The 17,946-nt window shown below is 48.5% G+C and overlaps 2 protein-coding genes across 5 annotated transcripts in view; both read right to left on the bottom strand.

Moving 5' to 3' along the window:
* The window catches only part of LOC147729330 (zinc finger protein 862-like), a 376,617-nt gene that overhangs the window by 12,956 nt on the left and 345,715 nt on the right, over positions 1-17,946 (bottom strand). The gene's annotated exons all lie outside the window — the stretch shown is intronic.
* Positions 3,373-4,958, bottom strand: LOC147729331 (uncharacterized). The gene is made up of 2 exons (XM_086959915.1): positions 4,532-4,958; positions 3,373-4,253 (listed from the first exon to the last, which is right to left on the bottom strand). The coding sequence occupies exons 1-2, from the start codon at positions 4,956-4,958 to the stop codon at positions 3,373-3,375; spliced, it is 1,308 nt and encodes a 435-aa protein (XP_086816041.1).

Below are 17,946 nucleotides of genomic sequence, written 5' to 3'. Positions count from 1 at the left end.
GGATCTATACACGTTACCTTTAAATCACAAAGATGCATTCAGTTCAAAAGAATTGCTCAAAGTCTGTGTGTGCATCAAAGTACAAGCGGTGCTTGGCCTCATATTTTGCTGCAGATATGAGCAAACGGAGGATCTGTAGGCAAGACTGCTTAAAAGATGAAGAGTGCACCACACAATGTACTTCAAACGTGCTGAGGTTTGAATCGAGGGCTTACCAGTTAAAACAAAATTAATTCATTGCATGTTTGTTTATTTGATAGTTGTATATAGCGCTAGCAAGACCCGGGGTTTGAGAGTGCTTTACAAGACAAAGTACAGATAAGGGTTAAAGGTTGACAATTTAACCACATGGCTGCTGGGCGTTTCCCCCCCCCCCTGGGCTGGAAAATGCCATTTTAGTGGCACCATGACGAGCTCAGCTCGTCATCAGCACACGACACCCGTGGGTGATGACGAGCTGAGCTCGTCATCAGCATCAAAAGGGTTAAATAATCAGAAGTAGTAAAAACAGTGTAACATAATAAATGTATCCCAAAGAGTAACAAATAATGCACCATTGTTCATACAAGTCACTTACATGATGAAAATGGACAAGAGGCAACTTAGGGTGCAGAGGAAAAATTTCACAGGCACAGGATTAAAACTATCGAATACAATTTCAGTACATTATGGCTAGCGTGTGGAAAATTCGATCAATGCTTCCCTTACATCGATAGGTTGCCTGACTGGCATTACGAAGAGAAATATTAAGAATAAGAACTGGGGTGAACCCCTGCTACGGAATATATGCGGTGAAAGGCTTTATGATAAACAAAGGAAAATGCACATGCACTTGGGGCACTTCATGTGACATTTTACATATATTAATGGACTGTCAGATGCTTTTAGATATTCAAATGCAGTTCTTACGACTGATTTTTATGAAGTATGATATAAAAGATAGGGCCCAGGAAGTAACCCTTGTAACAGAATTGAGCCATTTCGATATAGCCGTTGCTATTCATGCAAAGGGTTAAAGTATTTGTTAATGGTTTTAGAAATGAAATGTGATACTATTGGATGCATTCGGTTATAGGCGAAGCTGAAAGAGAAGCTGAATGTAGAATGTGATTTTTGATGTTTTTTAATGATGTGAGATTTTAGATGTATTTTTAATGCATTGTGAAAATATTGGAGGATCTATCGTTCAAATAAACGTGAATAAACTTGAAGTCATTAGTGATAGATTGAAAGCAGACCTGGATTAGGCTAACACATTGAATGATCCTGTTGCTGCAGCAAGCTCAGGGGGCGAGTTGTAGTCATTGTTCAGCAGCAGAGTTTTGAGATTGAAACAAGCACAGGAAGGATGCACCGGGGGTCTCCGAGATGGGAGCTCCAAATCGATGGAGCGTTACCGGAGAAAGAGCGTTCCTGGGACTTTCGGAAGAATGAGAAGGAGTGAATGGAAGCTTCAAAGAGCCCTTGTTTTGTCCACTCTCAGTAGTTTCTTTTCTAAATATCTAGGGTTTGTAGTGTAGTCCATTTAATCAGGCACATCAAGTCTGATTCAGTGCACATTTAAATAGACCCCCCCTACAGCCAGATTCATGAAGCAAAATTGCAATCGCAATAGCTGCGAATCAACAATTGCGATCGCAATTTGAAGAAATGGAATTCATGATAGTGAAAAGTTCAATATTGCGAATTCGCTAAAGAAAAATTACGAGTTCGCAAAGTAATTCGCAGAATCCTGGAAGAAGCCCTTTAGGGAATCAGAAATTGCAAGAAACCATGGATTCTGCGAATTATTTTGCGAAATCGCTAAATATTCGCGATCGCTATTCAAGAGAAGTCGCAAAATGCGAAAAACCCGAAAATCGCTATTAGCGACGCACAATTTAAGGAAAACCCAAACCAGGTGGTAACCATTAAGGAAAAAAAAAAAACTTTAACAAACTACCCACAGGTGCAGGCCTGACCAAACATACTTAAGGATACGCAGCTGGAGCATGAGGACTCTCACAATGTCAGGACTCTACATGGTGGTCAGGCGGCGAAGGCTTCAGCGAGCAGCACGGAACAGACGCAGGATACAGGAGCGAATTTTTCACCAGTGGATCACCCTACTGGGCCAAACTGCGGAGCAAATCTACTCCAAGTACCGCCTGAATGGGGCAATGATCACTAAGCTGATCCGGGACCTAGACCCCCTGATGCAGCACCCAACAAGGAGGACAAATGAAGTGCCCACCCATGTACAGGTCTTGTGCAGCCTGCACCTCCTGGCCTCCGGAAGCTTCCCGGGGATAGGTGCATATGCAGGGGGGATCTCCCAGAGCACCATGTCCCGCTGTCTAAGGAGTTTCCTGGAGGCAATGCTGACCCGGCTAAACCATTACATCACATTCCCAACCACCCAACAGGACTTGAATCAAACCAAGCTGGATTTCTACAACATTGCACAATTCCCCCATGTAATTGGATGCATAGACTGTACCCACATCCACATCTGCCCACCTGCACAAACAGAATACATGTACCGGAACCGCAAGTCCTACGAATCCCTGAATATCCAGATGGTGTGCAACCCTAAGACAATCATCACGGACATAGTGGCACAATACCCGGGGAGCACACATGACTCATTCATATTCCGGCACAGCGGCATGCACACACAACTGGTCAGGGGAGACTTTGGCGAAGGACACCTTCTAGGTAAGTACACATACCACTAAATGGTACATTGTCACCATGTTGCTGCGCATAACAGGCACTCACCCTCTGCTCCTTTCATTCAGGTGACAGCGTCTCCGGTCTCCGTGAGTACCTCCTCACCCCATACCTCAACCCTGCCACACCACAGCAACAGCGTTACATTGCTGCACACATCCGCACTAGAAATAGCATTGAGAGGACATTTGGCCTTTTGAAGAGCTGCCGCCGCATACTGCACAAGACTGGTGGGGCCCTCAAATACGAACCTGAGGTCTGCTGCCGCATCGTGGCCGTGTGTGCAATACTCCACAACATTGCTACCAAGCGCAGGATACCAGTAGAGATATCTGGCAGTGAGTCGGAAGGGGACAACCGCCCACCTGCACATGCGCTTCATGCACGTGGGAAAAATCCAGCTGAAGGACACAGAAGCCGCAACCAAATCACAAACTGTTTCTAGTGCACCCACTCCCCTCACCCAACACTTCACTCATGCATGACAATTGAAATAATGACATAAGTCTGTTATTGAATAAATATTATTGTTGTTTTCACAATAATATTGCATTATTTTCAAAAGATACATTTGAGGTGTATTGCGTCATACATCTCCTGATTTCTTACATGGCATGCTTTTCTCATCAGCATGTCCCAGCATTATGAGCAAAAATGTCATTAGCGCCTCCGGCCCGAAGCTCCGAGTCGCCTCTCAACCTCTTCCTCCGGATTCGACCGTGATGCCGCAGTGGGCCTGCTGCTGCGGCAGTGAACTCTAACCGGTGGCAAAGAAAGGCTGCGGTGGCTAGATGTTCCCTCACTAGCGTCATCCCCTCCTGCCTGGCCCTGTCCAGTTGCCTGCAGAGCCTGAACTGCAGTGGTTGCCTGCTCAAGTAGCTGTGCCACGTACTGGCAGCATTGGACCATCTGGATTTGCATGGCCAATGATCTTCGGGACAGCTGGGATGTTGCGTTGCCAATTGTATAATTGGAGCGCGTGTACGCAGAGAGGCGTGTTAGGAGCTGGCGGTGGCGGCGCCGGTTGAAGTCCCGCTGGGTCAGCATGGCCTCAGTGTTTGCCTCCACTGCTGTAGTCATTCGCTCCATCCGGTCGGACAGCTGGCCAACATTCCTGGCTGTATTGTGCAGCTGCAGATGTATTGCTGCAAGGTGTCGTGACTGTTGTTGGTGGACGCGCAGCATGCGGCGCTCTATTGAAAGACCCGGCACAAGCACAGTCACCCCCCTCCTGCCGGCACGTGGTGTTGTTTGGCGCCGCTCCCTGACCTGACCGCTGGACTGGGTGGGCACAGTAGGTGTGCGTTGTGTTGGTGGTCTGGCGGCTGCTGGTGTTGCCGATGCCACTGGCATGGGTCTCACAGTTGGCGATTGTGGTGCGCCTGTTGTCGCTGGCGTTGCAGGTGGTGGTAAGGCTGCTGGCGCTGGTGCTCGCCCTGATGGACCTGTTTGTGTGGATGGATGTGCGTCACCCTCAGAATCCTCACGATTCTCGTCAATTTGCAGCCCCTCACTGTCGCTGCTGGTATCTTCAGCGCCACCTGTGATGTAAAGTTGACGTTGATTAATAACATGTATCTTGCACATGGAAGGTTGCTACATGCATGCAGGCTAGCATTCCCTGATTGGCTGTTGGATTGACTCTATTAGGACATATCTGGCTGTATGGGGCTGAATATAAATTGTGGTCAGACTACATGTCCCAGAATGCAATAGGGATTTTCTGGTGTTCATGGACTGCATGACTGGGGTTTCTAATGGGTAGCTCTAGGGACATGGCCATTGTTAGGGGACAGGGTCGCAATCGCATGGCACTTACCTTGGCTTTCTTGGGTGGGTCGGGAGGAGTCCAGCCGGGTTACCCCCACGCATGCCTCAGGTTGCATGGTGTCCTCAACGAGGTCCTCCAATGGGGTGTTGGGAGGGACTGTTGGCTCTCCCCCTCCTGTTGCAACACGCTTACCCAGCCTCTCGGCGATCCTCTCCTTGGCACGACCTCGGAGGTCGTACCATCCCTTCTTGAGATCGTTGATTGATCGCTGTGTGACTCCAACTGAATTGACTTTTGCGTGGATGCGCAACCAAATTCGCTGTTTGTCGGCCTCTGGCATCCTCCTGGAGTCCTTCCCGAACAGTCTGTCATGATCTCTACTGACTCCCTCAAACAGATGTTCCAGCTCCTGTTTGGAGAATTTAATTTTTCGCTTTCTCCCTGTGGAACTGGTCCCTGCTGCTTCCTGTGACATTGCTGCAGTGGAGTGTATCCTGATTCAAAGCTGGAGGTGGTTTAGAGAGGAGCTTTGGGCAGTGCTGCTTCCAAATCAGCCTCCGTATTCAGAATGAGGGAGGGAACTGCCTGCTTCCTGGTTGTGATGTCATTACTGTGCTCGAAATGCGACTTCCCGTTTTTACGATCTCATTATTAGCGAGATTGCAATTTGCGATTTCGCCAATAGCGAGATCGCAATTGCAACACGGAAATTGTCCGATTTAGCGATTATTCTGCGATTTAGGGAAAATCGCAATCGTTTTTTTCGGCCAAATGCGAATTGCTATTTTTTAATCGCAGAATTTCATGAATCCCATTATGCCAATTCTAAATTGCGATTCGGTATTTATCGCAATTTAGAATTCGCAGAAAATGGGTATCATGAATCGGTGGGTTAGTCTGCAGGCTGTCTGATGCGTTGAGACAAGGTGGTGCCCAGGGTGTCCACTTGCCTCTTTACACGTTTATTTTCTTTTCCAGTGTTCAATCTCTTTAACTTGGTTTCTTCTAGACACATAATTATTGATGTGATGCTGTAGACATGTAGACACATTTATGGATGTGACATTGAGCTATTTAAAAGCTGAAGATTAAAAACATACAGGACCTTTGCACCACCTTGTGGCAGAAGTTGGATCAGTGAATGAAGAAATTGATGTGATCTGATACTGCAGAGCTCCCTGGGAGACTGCACAACTCCTCCATAAAGTCCTCATCACTTTTTTTTGCAGCAGCATTTCATGAAACTGTTCCAAGCGCTCCTGACTGACTGACTGAAATGTTTATAAAGCGCTCGAATGCCGCGGCGTCTTGGCGCTATAGTACAGAAGAGCAGATGGAAGCAAGTTAGGGCAGGGTATAACGCCAGGTTTTTAAAGCCTTCCTGAAACTGAGTTTAGACGTTTGTGCACGAAGCGTGGGGGGCAGCGAGTTCCATAATTTCGCTGCTTGATAGGAAAACGATTTCCCCCCCCATCGAACTCTTGATTTTTGGCTGACATACTAGGTCCAGCTTGGCTGACCTCAGAGCGCGTGAGGGTACGTAGCGGGGCAGGAGTTTAGCGAGGTCATCAGGTCCCTTCCCATGTAAGGACCTGTGGACCAGGCAGAGAGCCTTAAACTGTATTCTACGTCTGACTGGGAGCCAGTGAAGCTCCCGTATAACTTTGGACGTTGGGTGTCGCTTTGGGAGGTTCAGCAGGACCCTAGCAGCGGCGTTCTGAATTGCCTGCAGTTTTGTCAGTTGTTTTTCTCCTGGTCCCAGGTAGAGTGAATTACAGTAGTCTACTCGGGACATTACAAGGGCTCCCATTACTGCCTTTTTTAACGTGGATGGGATGTAAGGCAAGATTTTTCTGAGCACCTTGATATTAAAAAAGCAGGCCAACGTCACTTGGTTGATTTGTGCCCTGCAGGATAAATCTTTATCCAGCAGAAAACCAAGATTCCTAACCTTGTGTACTGGGGTGGGACAGGACCCTGCCTCTGGTGGCCACCAGAGGTCACTCCAGACGGATGGTGTATGACCGAACTCTATAACTTCGGTCTTCTCCGTGTTTAATTTAAGGAAATTGTGGCTCATCCAGTTTTTTACCCCTACGAGGCAGTTCCTGAAGCACTACGCTGTAGCCTCAATTGATTGGGAAATTGACACTATAATTTGTGTGTCGTCAGCGTAGGACACTAAACGCAGGCCATGGGATCTAATCAGGGTAGCCAGAGTAACATATAAATTAAACAACGTGGGCGAGAGTACCGAGCCCTGAGGAACCCCTCCCGGAAGAGAAGATTCCTCTGATTGCAGGCCATTCCAATGCACTTGTTGAATGCGGGTGCCTAAGTAGGATGTTACAAGGGCCAAAGCAGGGACGGTAAAACCTAGGGTTGCTAGTCTTTTTAACAGGACGGAATGGTTTACAGTGTCGAAGGCCGCTGTAAGGTCTAATAAGATCAGGGCCGTTCGGCCACCCTCATCCATGGTCTTACGTAATTCTTCCGTAGCCATGATGAGAGAGGTGTCTGTAGAGTGAGAGGGTCTAAATCCGTGCTGTGATGGGTCTAACAACTTATTTTCGTCCACATATCTCATTATATCCTGATTCATGGCCTTTTCCAGAATTTTGGCTGGTAGGGGCAAACAGGATATGGGACGGTAGTGCTTAGGTTCAGAAGGGTCAAGAGTATCCTTCTTGAGGATGGGCAGAATGCAGGCTTTCTCCCAACTGCTAGGAAATTCACCTAGGTGGATGATCTTATTTAACAGAGGTGTCAAGACAGCTTTAATGGTCGCTGGAACCATATGTAGTACATAGGGAGGACAGGGATCTAAGGGGGACACAGACTTCATCTGTGTGAGTAGCTCACAGACTTGCTTCTCCTTTAACGGAGAAAAGCTAGAATAGCAGGAAGCAGTTGAGGTGGTGTTCTCAATACTCATAGTGGTTGTGTCTACTGCTAAAGTGTTAAGATTGTCATACACATTGTCATACACTGTCTCCTCAAGGAAAGAAGAAACCGCTGCTCACACCCTTAACACCATCTCATGCAAGAACATCGGCAACGAGGCCAAAGCCTTACTGGCTCACCCGTCCCTGCAAGTGGGGCCGCCACTATTGGCACCAGGAGAGAAGCCACAAAAATGATGGAACGTATTGAACACGAAACAGGGCAGCTGCCACTACAATTAGCCCACAATCTGCTAAACTATGTGGCATCAAACAGAAGTCCTGCGAGCACGCTGATCAGGTGTTGAGCTCCGGAGGCTTAACAGGAGCATAAGAGGAGGGAAACCCATCACACGTATTTGTGGTTCTACTGCTCAAAACAAACATATCCAGATACAATGCCCTGCCTTACTGATTTATTTACATTCTCCCTCCAGATTTTCCACTACATTTCTATTCAAGGTAGAAACTACATCCCCAGTAAAAATCCTCCACAATATGATTTTTAGACCCCTGCGTTGGGACATCCCTTAGACTGACCCTGGTAAAGACTTGACTGATGCCTGATTTGTATTAAAAGGATACCGCCTTTATTTTTCCGCAGCTGCTGGTTTTGCTGGACACAGATCAGAACTCTGTGCTAGCACTGAGAGGTGTATAGAAATTACAAGTGACATTTTGTAAGTCAACTCTTAGAACCCACGGCATATAATAATAATATTCCACTTGTATAGCACCTGGTTACACCGGCCGGCGTGTCCCCGCGCAGGAAAACCATCTCCCGGAAGGGGCCAAGGCAAGGAGCTAAGCAGCAAGAAGTTGTGCACAGCACTCAAAGCTTTTTTCCGGAAAATGTTTTCCGAATGCTCTGCTCGATTAGCGAGTTCCATTGTGGCTGATTGGACTGTAGGAACCTTGACCCGATGGCTCCGGTTGATCTAAGATGGCGGCCGGATGATGAGGACTGAGAGGATTGAGATCGCTGGGGCCTTTACACTGCGAGCTCTGATGACAATAGCACGGGGTTTAAAGAGTACTCTTTTGCCAATGTAAAGTGTCGAGGGATTCCATAGAGGAAGCTTTCTAGGCAGAGTGAGCACCAACCGGGCAGCCGCATTCCGGATGCGCTGCATCGTGTAAGGTACAAAATACACCGTAATCCAGACGAGGGCATAAACCTACGTTTTTCTAGCCAATAAAGGGAGAATATCCAAGGTTTTTCTTAGCATTTACATTTACCCAATTACAAATAAGATACGTTTTGTGACTGGTGTCTAGAAGGCGTTCCTTTTCTGGCTTCGAATGATGGTAAGCTATGGTTAGCCTGGGGCAGCATCTTCATTGTCCCCAAAAATTAAATACAGTCTTAAATCTCTGTATTTCGAATAGCGTCAGTTTATGGTTTGATGTCTGGACCCTGACACACCTTTCCTGAAACACAGGCTTATTATTTCTATTTCTCGGCTTAGAATAATTGCTTTCTTAGACTGAGAAGGAGGCCCACTGCTGTATGCAAAAATGCTTGGGGAATCGGTTCTTCTGCAGGCTGGATAGCCTGTTTAAGACTCTCCTGTGGGCGGGTAAACGAAGCAGGGTGGCGCTTGACACCCTAAACAGGGACTTGGAGGAGAGGGATGGGCGGAACCAGATATACACATGTACTACTGTGCTGCACACTGGCAGCTTGATGGCTTGAGGAGACAGATAACTGGGAGAAGCGGCTCCTGGGGTCAGGGAGCGGAGAGGACCCCCTGCCCCAGTTCTTGATGTGAGGGGGGAGAGGGAGGGGGGTTCAGCACCTCAGTCCGTACTTAATCGCGCATACAGACCAGTTTTTACAGGATGCCAAACTGGAGAGTGAGCTGAGGGAGCTCTGGACGGATTTCCCGGCGGCTCCTCGACTCTCCGGGGTCTTTACTGGTCTCATAGGGTGGTGGGAAGGGCGTCATCTAATCACTCACTCTTACAGAGCCTCTAGGAATGATATGCAACAGCGACAGTTTCCTGTGTGTGGTGCTTGGAGAGAGATTTAGGAATACCCCTCTCGGATTCGGATTTAGAGACTGTCAGGCCTTGGTCGCACCATGTCCTGTAACAACAGGTTTAAACTACTGCACTTTTATTTTCTGTACTGTAGACATATCACTCTGTATAGTCTCAACAAGATAGACCCTGCCAGGGGAGCTGCTTGTGCACGCTGTGAGGAAGTTCTGCCACTTTCTTGCATTTAGCATGAGACTGGACGAGGTTCCAGGCTTATAAAGCACAAACTATATATAGTTAGTGATAGATTCCTTACCTTAGAATATCCCTAGGCGTCAGACTGGATCCGGAAAGTTTTGCTTAGTAGTACACTTGCGCGTCAGTAGGCGGCGTCCTGCGGTTCCGCATCCATCACTGGCGTCATCAGCGCCGAGATAACGTCAAGGAGAGTCCTTAGGCGCCACCCATGCGCGCCGACGTCAGTTCTGTACACGACTTTCCACGCCAGGAACGCAGAGCCATGCAAGATACTGACCATTGGTGCATAAAACTAGGGCCCTAAAAGGGGATGACCTTAACCCTGGTAATCAGATTGCAGAACAGGAGGATGGGCCGGGCGGTAAGGAATCTATCACTAACTAATGTCTCCTACAGATATATTGTTACACAAGTAGTAACTTGTGCATCTGAAAGAGACACGTTAGTTATAGATTCCTTACCTTAAAATAGATACCCCATCAATACCTACCCCGTGGTGGATCAGCAAACAAGATTACACCAGAAAGTCACAGAGAAAAGAACGGCCAAAGAAGCCGCCTCTCCGGACTGGACGGTCAAGGCAGAAATGCTTGGTAACCGTGTGCAGTGAGGCCCACGTAGCTGCCTGACAAGTGTCCTGCAAGGGAACGCCGTGTCCCAAGGCAGCAGTGGCTGCAGTTGCCCTGGTCGAATGGGCACGCAGCCCCACAGGAGGCTCCTTCTTGGCCAAGGAGGAAAATGCTTTAATGCACAGAACGACCCACCGGGAAATGGTCCGTTTGTGCACAGCCCAACCTTTTTTGGCGCCCATGTAGCCAACAAAGAGCTGATCATCCACCCGGAACTGTTGTGTGCGCTGCAGATAGAAAGCAAGCACACGTTTTGGGTCCAGACGGTGGAGCCTCTCCTCTTCCCTGGAAGGATGCGGAAAGAAGGTGGGCAAAGCGATGGTCTGCCCGATGTGTAAGGGGGTGACAACCTTTGACAAGAAAGAAGGATGGGTCCTTGAAACCACCTTGTCCGAATGAAAAGAAAGGAAAGGAGGTTTAGAAGAAAAAGCCTGGAGCTAACTCACTCTTCTGGCAGAGGTGATAGCTACCAGGAACGCCGTCTTTAGAGTAAGAAGATGTAAACGACAGTTATGAAGGGGCTCAAAAGGAGCGCACATCAGAAAAGCCAAGAAGATTTAAGTCCCATTGAGGCATTATGAAAGGCACGGGAGGAAACTTGTGTGTAATGCCTTTGAGGAAATGGTTAACAACCGGGGACTAAAAAAGAGAAGGCTGATCAAGGAAGCCTAAGGAAGGTGGAAATTGCAGAAAGATAACCTTTGATAGTGCCCAGAGCAGAGCCCTGCTTGGCCAAAGATAGAAAAAACAGAAGAACCTCAGAAAGAGAAGCAGAAAGGGGATCCACACTTTGCTGTGCACCATGCCACAAATTTGTTCCGTCGGCAGCCGTATACCGTTTTAGTGGAGGGACGCCTGGCTGCCAGAATGACATTACAGACTTCAGGAGGAAGGTCGAAAGCTGTCAACTGTCGCCGCTCAATCTCCACGCATGGAGGTGGAGACTGGGCAGGTTCGGGTGGAAGACCGTCCCCTGTTGCTGAGACTCCCGAAGAGGCAGACGGATCGGGGGATCGATGCTCAAACGGACTAGCTCAGGATACCATTCTCTTCGAGCCCAGTCCGGAGCCACACGAATGACTTGGACCCAGTCGTGCCTGATCTTCTTCAGCACTCTGGGCAGAAGTGGTATAGGCAGAAAGGCGTACAACAGACCACAGCTCCACTCAAGACTAAAAGCGCCTCAGAGTGAGTGCCGCCTTGGAAATTCCACCAAGCAGAACTGATGACCTTGCGCATGCTCTTCAGTGGCAAATAGATCTAACCAAGGCTCTCTCCACTGCTGAAAGAGACCTTGCGCCACGTCCGAATTCAGACGCCATTTGTGATCCATCAAGAACCGGCAGCTGAGTTCATCCGCCCTGGCGTTCAGAGTACCTGCCAGGTGTTGAACCACCAAGGTAATGCCTTGATGTTCCAGCCATGTCCAGATGCGCAGGGCTTCCTGACATAGGTTCCAGGACCCCACCCGCCTTGTTTGTTGCAATACCACACGGCGGTGGTGATGACCGTGAACACCTTCACTACACTTCCCCGGACAGAGGGAAGGAAAAGCCTTCAGTGCAAGTCGGATCGCCCGTAGCTCCGGAAGGTTGATATGGAACCGGGACTCAGCCGAAAATCAGAGGCCTCTGATCTCTGCCTCTCCCAGGTGGCCTCCCCATCCCAGGAGGGACGCATCCGTCACTACTGTGTGCTCCGGTTGGGGAAGGGAGAGGGATCTGCCACTGACCCAATCGTGATACGTGAGCCACCACTGCAAGTGTTGTGCAGTGCCCTCCGAGATCTGGACATGATCGGACAGGTTGCCCTGATGCTGTGCCCACTGGAACGTCAGGTCCCACTGCAAAGCCCGCATATGCCATCTGGCATGTTGCACTAGCAGGATGCAGGAGGCCATCAGGCCCAGGAGCCGGAAGGTCATCCTGACTGAAACCCGGGATAGAGGCTGAAAGATCGGAATCATAGCCTGAATATCCCAGACTCGCTGCTCGGGGGGATAGACCCAAAACTGCGTTGAATCCAGAAACGCTCCGATGAAGGGGAGCTTCTGAGAGGGACTCAGGTGCGACTACGGCACATAGATGGAGAAACCCTGCAAATGCAGGAGGTCGGCCGTAGTCTAAAGATGGTTGACGACTGCCTGGGGCGAGCCCGCCTCCAACAACCAGTCGTCTAGGTAGGCGAACACTGATACCCCTGACCTGCGCAGATAAGCTGCGACCACCGCCATCACTTTCGTGAACACCCGAGGGGCGCTGGTAAGCCGAAGGGGAGCACGATAAACTGAAAATGCTCTTGGCCTACCGTGAACTGCAGGTAACGCCGGTGGGCTGGCAGGATGGGGATGTGAAAATATGCGTCCTGCAAGTCCAACGCTACCATCCAGTCTCCAGGGTTGTGGGCAGCCAAGACCTGAGCCAGGGTCAGCATCTTGAACTTCTCCTTCCGTAGGAAGCAATTGACTTACCGGAGGTCCAAGATAGGACGCAGACCCCCTTTGTCCTTCTTGGGGACCAGAAAGTAGTGGGAATAATAACCACTCCCTACTTCTGGCCCAGAAACGCACTTGATGGTCCCCTTGGCCAGGAGGGCTGTGACTTCTTGCCAGAGAAGAACCAAATGATCTCCTGACATGCGGTGGCACTGAGCTGGCATGGCTGGAGGGGAGGACTGAAAGGGAAGGGAGTAACTTTGGCAGATTATCTGCAGCACCCACTTGTCTGATGTAATCTCGCGCCAACGGGGGAGGTGGTGGTGGATCCTGCCATCCACTGGCGTGGGGTGTTCCCTGAAGCTCGGATTAGGAAGGCTTGGAGGTGGGAACAGCGGGGGTAGAGGTGGAATGACCCGCACGTTGGTTCCCAGACCCGCCCTTGTGGAGGCCGCAGCGAGGTTGGTTCTGCACAGACTTGTTGGAGGGGCGTACCTGGCTGCCCCTGCCCTGGCCATGAAAGGAACTAAACCCAGGAGTGGCAGGGTTCTTCGCAGAAAGACCCAAGGACTTGGCCGTGGCCCGTGAGTCCTTCAAGCACTCCAGTGCACTGACGGCCTTATCGCCAAAGAGGCAGGAGCAATCAAAGGGCATGTCCATCAGCAAGCCCTGGACATCAGGTGAGAACTCGGTCGAACGCAACCAGGCGTGGCACCGCAATGCCACAGTGGTGGAAATTGCTCTGCCCAATGGATCAGCGGTGTCCAAACCACACCTGATGGCAGACTTAGCCGCATCCTTACCCTCAGCAATAGATTGGGAAAGGACAGCCTGGACCTCCTCAGAACACTGAGGCAAAACCTGAGCAACGGAATCCCTCACTGCGTGGGAGTAACGGCCGAACAAGCAGGCGGTTTTAACTGACTGCAGCCCTAAGGTGGCTGAGGAGAACAACCTCTTACCAAATTGTTCCAGCCTTTTAGAGTCCTAATCCGGCAGAGCCATGGGAAAGGCACTCTGCGATGTCGAGGCCTGAATGACCAGGGTCTCAGGTGTAAGGTGAGTGGTCAGGAAGGCAGGATCACCAGGCGCGGGCCGGAGCCGCTTCCCACTGCGGATCCCAGGGTGGAACCAAATGGTCCTGGAACCGGGGCAGGGTTGAAATAAACGGCACCCAGTGCGGGGCCGAGGGTGGAGGAGAGGGCGGCGCCAGGGCTGGCAACGCCGCACCTCGTGGCGCCAAGACCGGAGCCAGCAGCGCAGGATTCTGTGGTGCCAGGACTGGCGCCAGTGGCGGAGCCGCCGGGCCAACAGGATCTGGACACGGAACCGCGGGGCCCGAAGGTGCGCCGGCGGGAGTCCGAGACCTGGAAAGGCAGTCCATAGCAGGAGGGAACTCTTGCATCTGTTCGGGAGTCGCCGACGGAACCGGGTATGGCGGGTAGGCCGCGGGACACCCAGGCTCCAGAGGAGCTGCAGGGTCGAGGCCCCTGTCCCCCTCGTCCGCCTTCATGGAGCGACGGGCGGACATCTGAGAGCGAACACGCTTCTTCGATTCCTTTTTATGGCAACGCTTACCGGAATCCGAAGGTGAAGACTTGAAATCCGAGGAGCGACGGCTTAGGTCCCACGAGCGGTCCCAGGAACGGCACCTAGACCCAGAGCGGCAACGTGACGAATGCTGGACCTCCTGCAACTTCTGTCGCGACTCCCACAAGGCCTTCGGGTCATGGCATGACAGTCACGGCAGTCCCAGGAGTCGTGATCAGTCCGCCACAGACATATTTCGGCGACAGGCCCCACAAGACTTAAAGCCGGGCATCCCTACATGCTCCAGGAGAAAAAGTGGGGAGACAAACATCTCAAAATAGCGGTCAAAAAGTGACCAAAGTTCGTGCTCAATCCAGATCTGCGCTTACTGACACGGAAAAATAAAGAACTGACGTCAGCGTGCATGTGTGGAGCCTAAGCACTCTCCGTGATGGATGCAGAGCCTCAGGATGCCACCTACTGACGCGCAAAGGTACTGCTAAGCAAAACTTTCCGGATCCAGTCTGACGCCTGGGGATATTCTAAGGTAAGGAATCTATCATTAACGTGTCTCTTTCAGATTAGTGCCACATGTACTAATGGCCACCAGGATCATGGTTCCATTGGCACCGCTCGCCTGTCTCCTGGGAGTGGTAGTGTGCCCCAAGGAACGCAAGGTCCCTTATAAACTAGCCCAGCTGGCTTTGTTTCTGGAAAAGAGACAGGTGGCCATTGGGTGGGTGGGGGTGAAGGCCCAGTGTTGACACACTGGCTGCGGAATCCGTTGGAGTGGGGGAGTTACAGAGAAACAAAACATGAGACTATCGCGCAATGGCGAGAGGGCGTCTGAGGCTATAATACTATGTGCCCAGTTGCTGGGTATGTTTCAGGATGACGATGATCCGTCCTCTCAGGATGACTCTGATGTGGCGGATTGATGGAGAATTGAGTGACTGCATTTGTTATTTCCCAGGTGACCAAGCGGGTATTGATGCTCCATTGTATCACGACCTGCTCGCTGTCTTGGTTTTTTGTATAGTTGCCTCGAAGTATCTTCGGACAAATTAAAAATTTCACGTGTGGATCTTATGTATTGCTTGATTATATGCATCTCTGCTATATATCAGAAACTAGATTTTGTAAAGCACTATCAGCATGCACTGTATGTTTTGTTGTTTGCTTAAAATAAATAACATACTGTCTTAAAACAAAGTAATGCCTGGTGGAAAATCTACTGACAGCAGGCCACAAATTATTCCTGAAGGCAAAAGGCAGGAGGGATAGGTAAAAAAATAATATCTGTCTGGCTAACAGGGGTGAATGAACCCTGTTGTGGGACTCTTCCGAGAAAAGATCTGCGCAGGCTTCCTAACTAGCTAAGCTGGAGGAACTGGGAATGGGTTCATACTTCTGGAGGACATTTTTCTTTGGAAAGACCTCTTTCAGTCTATATATGGAAATGTAATCCAACAATGCAAACAAGGAATGTGTTTTAGGTGAGAAATAATGTTAATGTGGCCAAATTATCTGTTTTAGTGGTAGTGAATTTAACTTAAAAGATCCTGTACACCACACTGTAATGCCAGCATTAGAGTAATGGAAAGAGTCAACATTCAAAGGATTCCTGTGAAGGAAATCGTTCAATTCTCCTGCTGGAAAGAGTAAGGATCCTTACTTCTTACCGACATTGTTCTGAACTAGGCTCCAGGCAGAGCAGCCTCTGCCTTCAGGAATTTTTGTGTGCCTATGGAGCTGAGCATGTGCAGAGTCCTGTGTATACCCAGAGGAAGCTGTAATCCTGTAGTGAATGTTCAAATTCCTTTACCGGCAGGTCTCCTGCAGAGGACTATAAGCAACTGGCATTAACAACTATACTAGCTCCGTGTTAAGGAACACATCAGAAATCAGCAGCATTTACCACTGTAGCAACACTTGAGAGAATGAATGAGTTAAAAAAAAAAACTTTTTTCCAAATAGTTTTGCTAGATGTCTGTGGTTTACTGTTGAGTCCTATAAACATTTGGAGGGTTCGAGCTCAGTAAGATGCAGTGATAATATGGTGATTATAGACATCTCTGATTGACTCAGGCTCCTGTCAATGTGCTTGAGTTCCAAGGAGCACGCAGATCCCACAAGGAGCTTGACGAACAAGTTACTTACCTTCAGTAACACATTTTCTGGTAGGGACATAGTCTAGCTGCAGATTCCTTAAGTTTTTAGTTCTTCCAAGGAGTAGACTGGATCCGGAAATTTTTAAGCAGCAGCTCTGCGAGCCAAGGGACGGCGGCGTATGACACTGATTATGGTTGTGATGTCAGTGGAGTCATAAGTCTCCTCCGGCGCACGAATATCAGTTTCTTCTCTGAAACCTTCTGTGTCACAACGCGAAGCCACTATAGAAAATGGCTGTTGAAAAAGTGAGCCAAAAAAGATCAATGTATCTTTGAAACAATAACTAGAAAACAAAAATGAAGGGTACAACAATACTAATGCAAGATCTACAAGGTAGAATCCTTACACCCAACAAAGGAGGTCCCTAAGGAAAGATCAAATAGTTCGACAAAGCACAAAGCTACTTGAAACACTGACCACTGGTGTATAAACCAGGGTAGTAAAAGGAAATATCTCTTACACTACAAATCATTTGCAGAGTGGGAAATATGGGTAGGGCATTCAGGAATCTGCAGGTAGACCATGTCTCTACCACATAATGTATTACCGAAGGTAAGTAACTTGTTCATCTGACAGAGACATCTAGCCGCAGATTCATTAAATTCTGAATTAAATATCATAGCTATACCCACCCGAAGGAGGGTCTGTGAACTAACCCTACAAAGGTACTCCGAGAGAACAAGATGGTTAAAATTAACAATAGACTAGGCACACATAGGAATTAGATGAAAAAGAGCAAGAGCTTCATATAAAAATGGTGACAAGGACACTAGCAATGTAAGTAAAAACAGCCCTACAGGCACGGGAAAAAAAACCATGCCCCAAGGGCAGCTGATTAACACGGGTAAAATGAGCATATGGACTAGAAGAGTCAAAGACAGTAACGAATACCCTGTAAATACAGTCCCCTACACAAGTATGGAAGTATTCAAAAGGACATGTCCTAAGAAATTCTGAAAAAACTAGATCCATAACTTGTTCACATTAGAGATTAGATAAATAAACGCATTCATCGTACAGACCAATCCAAGAACAAAAATTGAGGCCAATCAAAGTCTATCCTTGAAGAAAACATCATTAAATAAAAAGACTACTACAAGGGTTCCACAATGCATAGAACCCGTAGAGATGGAATTATCCAGATCTGTATCTGCCATATATAATTAACAAACAATGCCCATATATATAATGAATATGGATCTATATATGTACGTAGAGTATGAGCTAAGTAGATTTGTGCATTGTTTGTTCATTATATATGGCAGATTCAGATCTGGATAATTGAATATATATATATATATATATATATATATATATATATATATATATATATATATATATATATATATATATATATATATATATCCATAGGAAAATCGCAACATTCTATTCCCAATAACTTTGGCGCCGATTGACGAATCTTTGCACAATTTACAAAACTTATGGCCTGCTCCGGTCCTCTCCTATCTTGAAAGTTTTGGGCTGATTTGTCAGGGGTGGGGGGGGCGGGGGGGG

This window comes from Lissotriton vulgaris, chromosome 2_2 (genome assembly GCF_964263255.1).
Source record: "Lissotriton vulgaris chromosome 2_2, aLisVul1.2, whole genome shotgun sequence".
Lineage (NCBI taxonomy): Eukaryota > Metazoa > Chordata > Amphibia > Caudata > Salamandridae > Lissotriton > Lissotriton vulgaris.
This window is presented reverse-complemented; position numbering and strand designations above follow the sequence as displayed.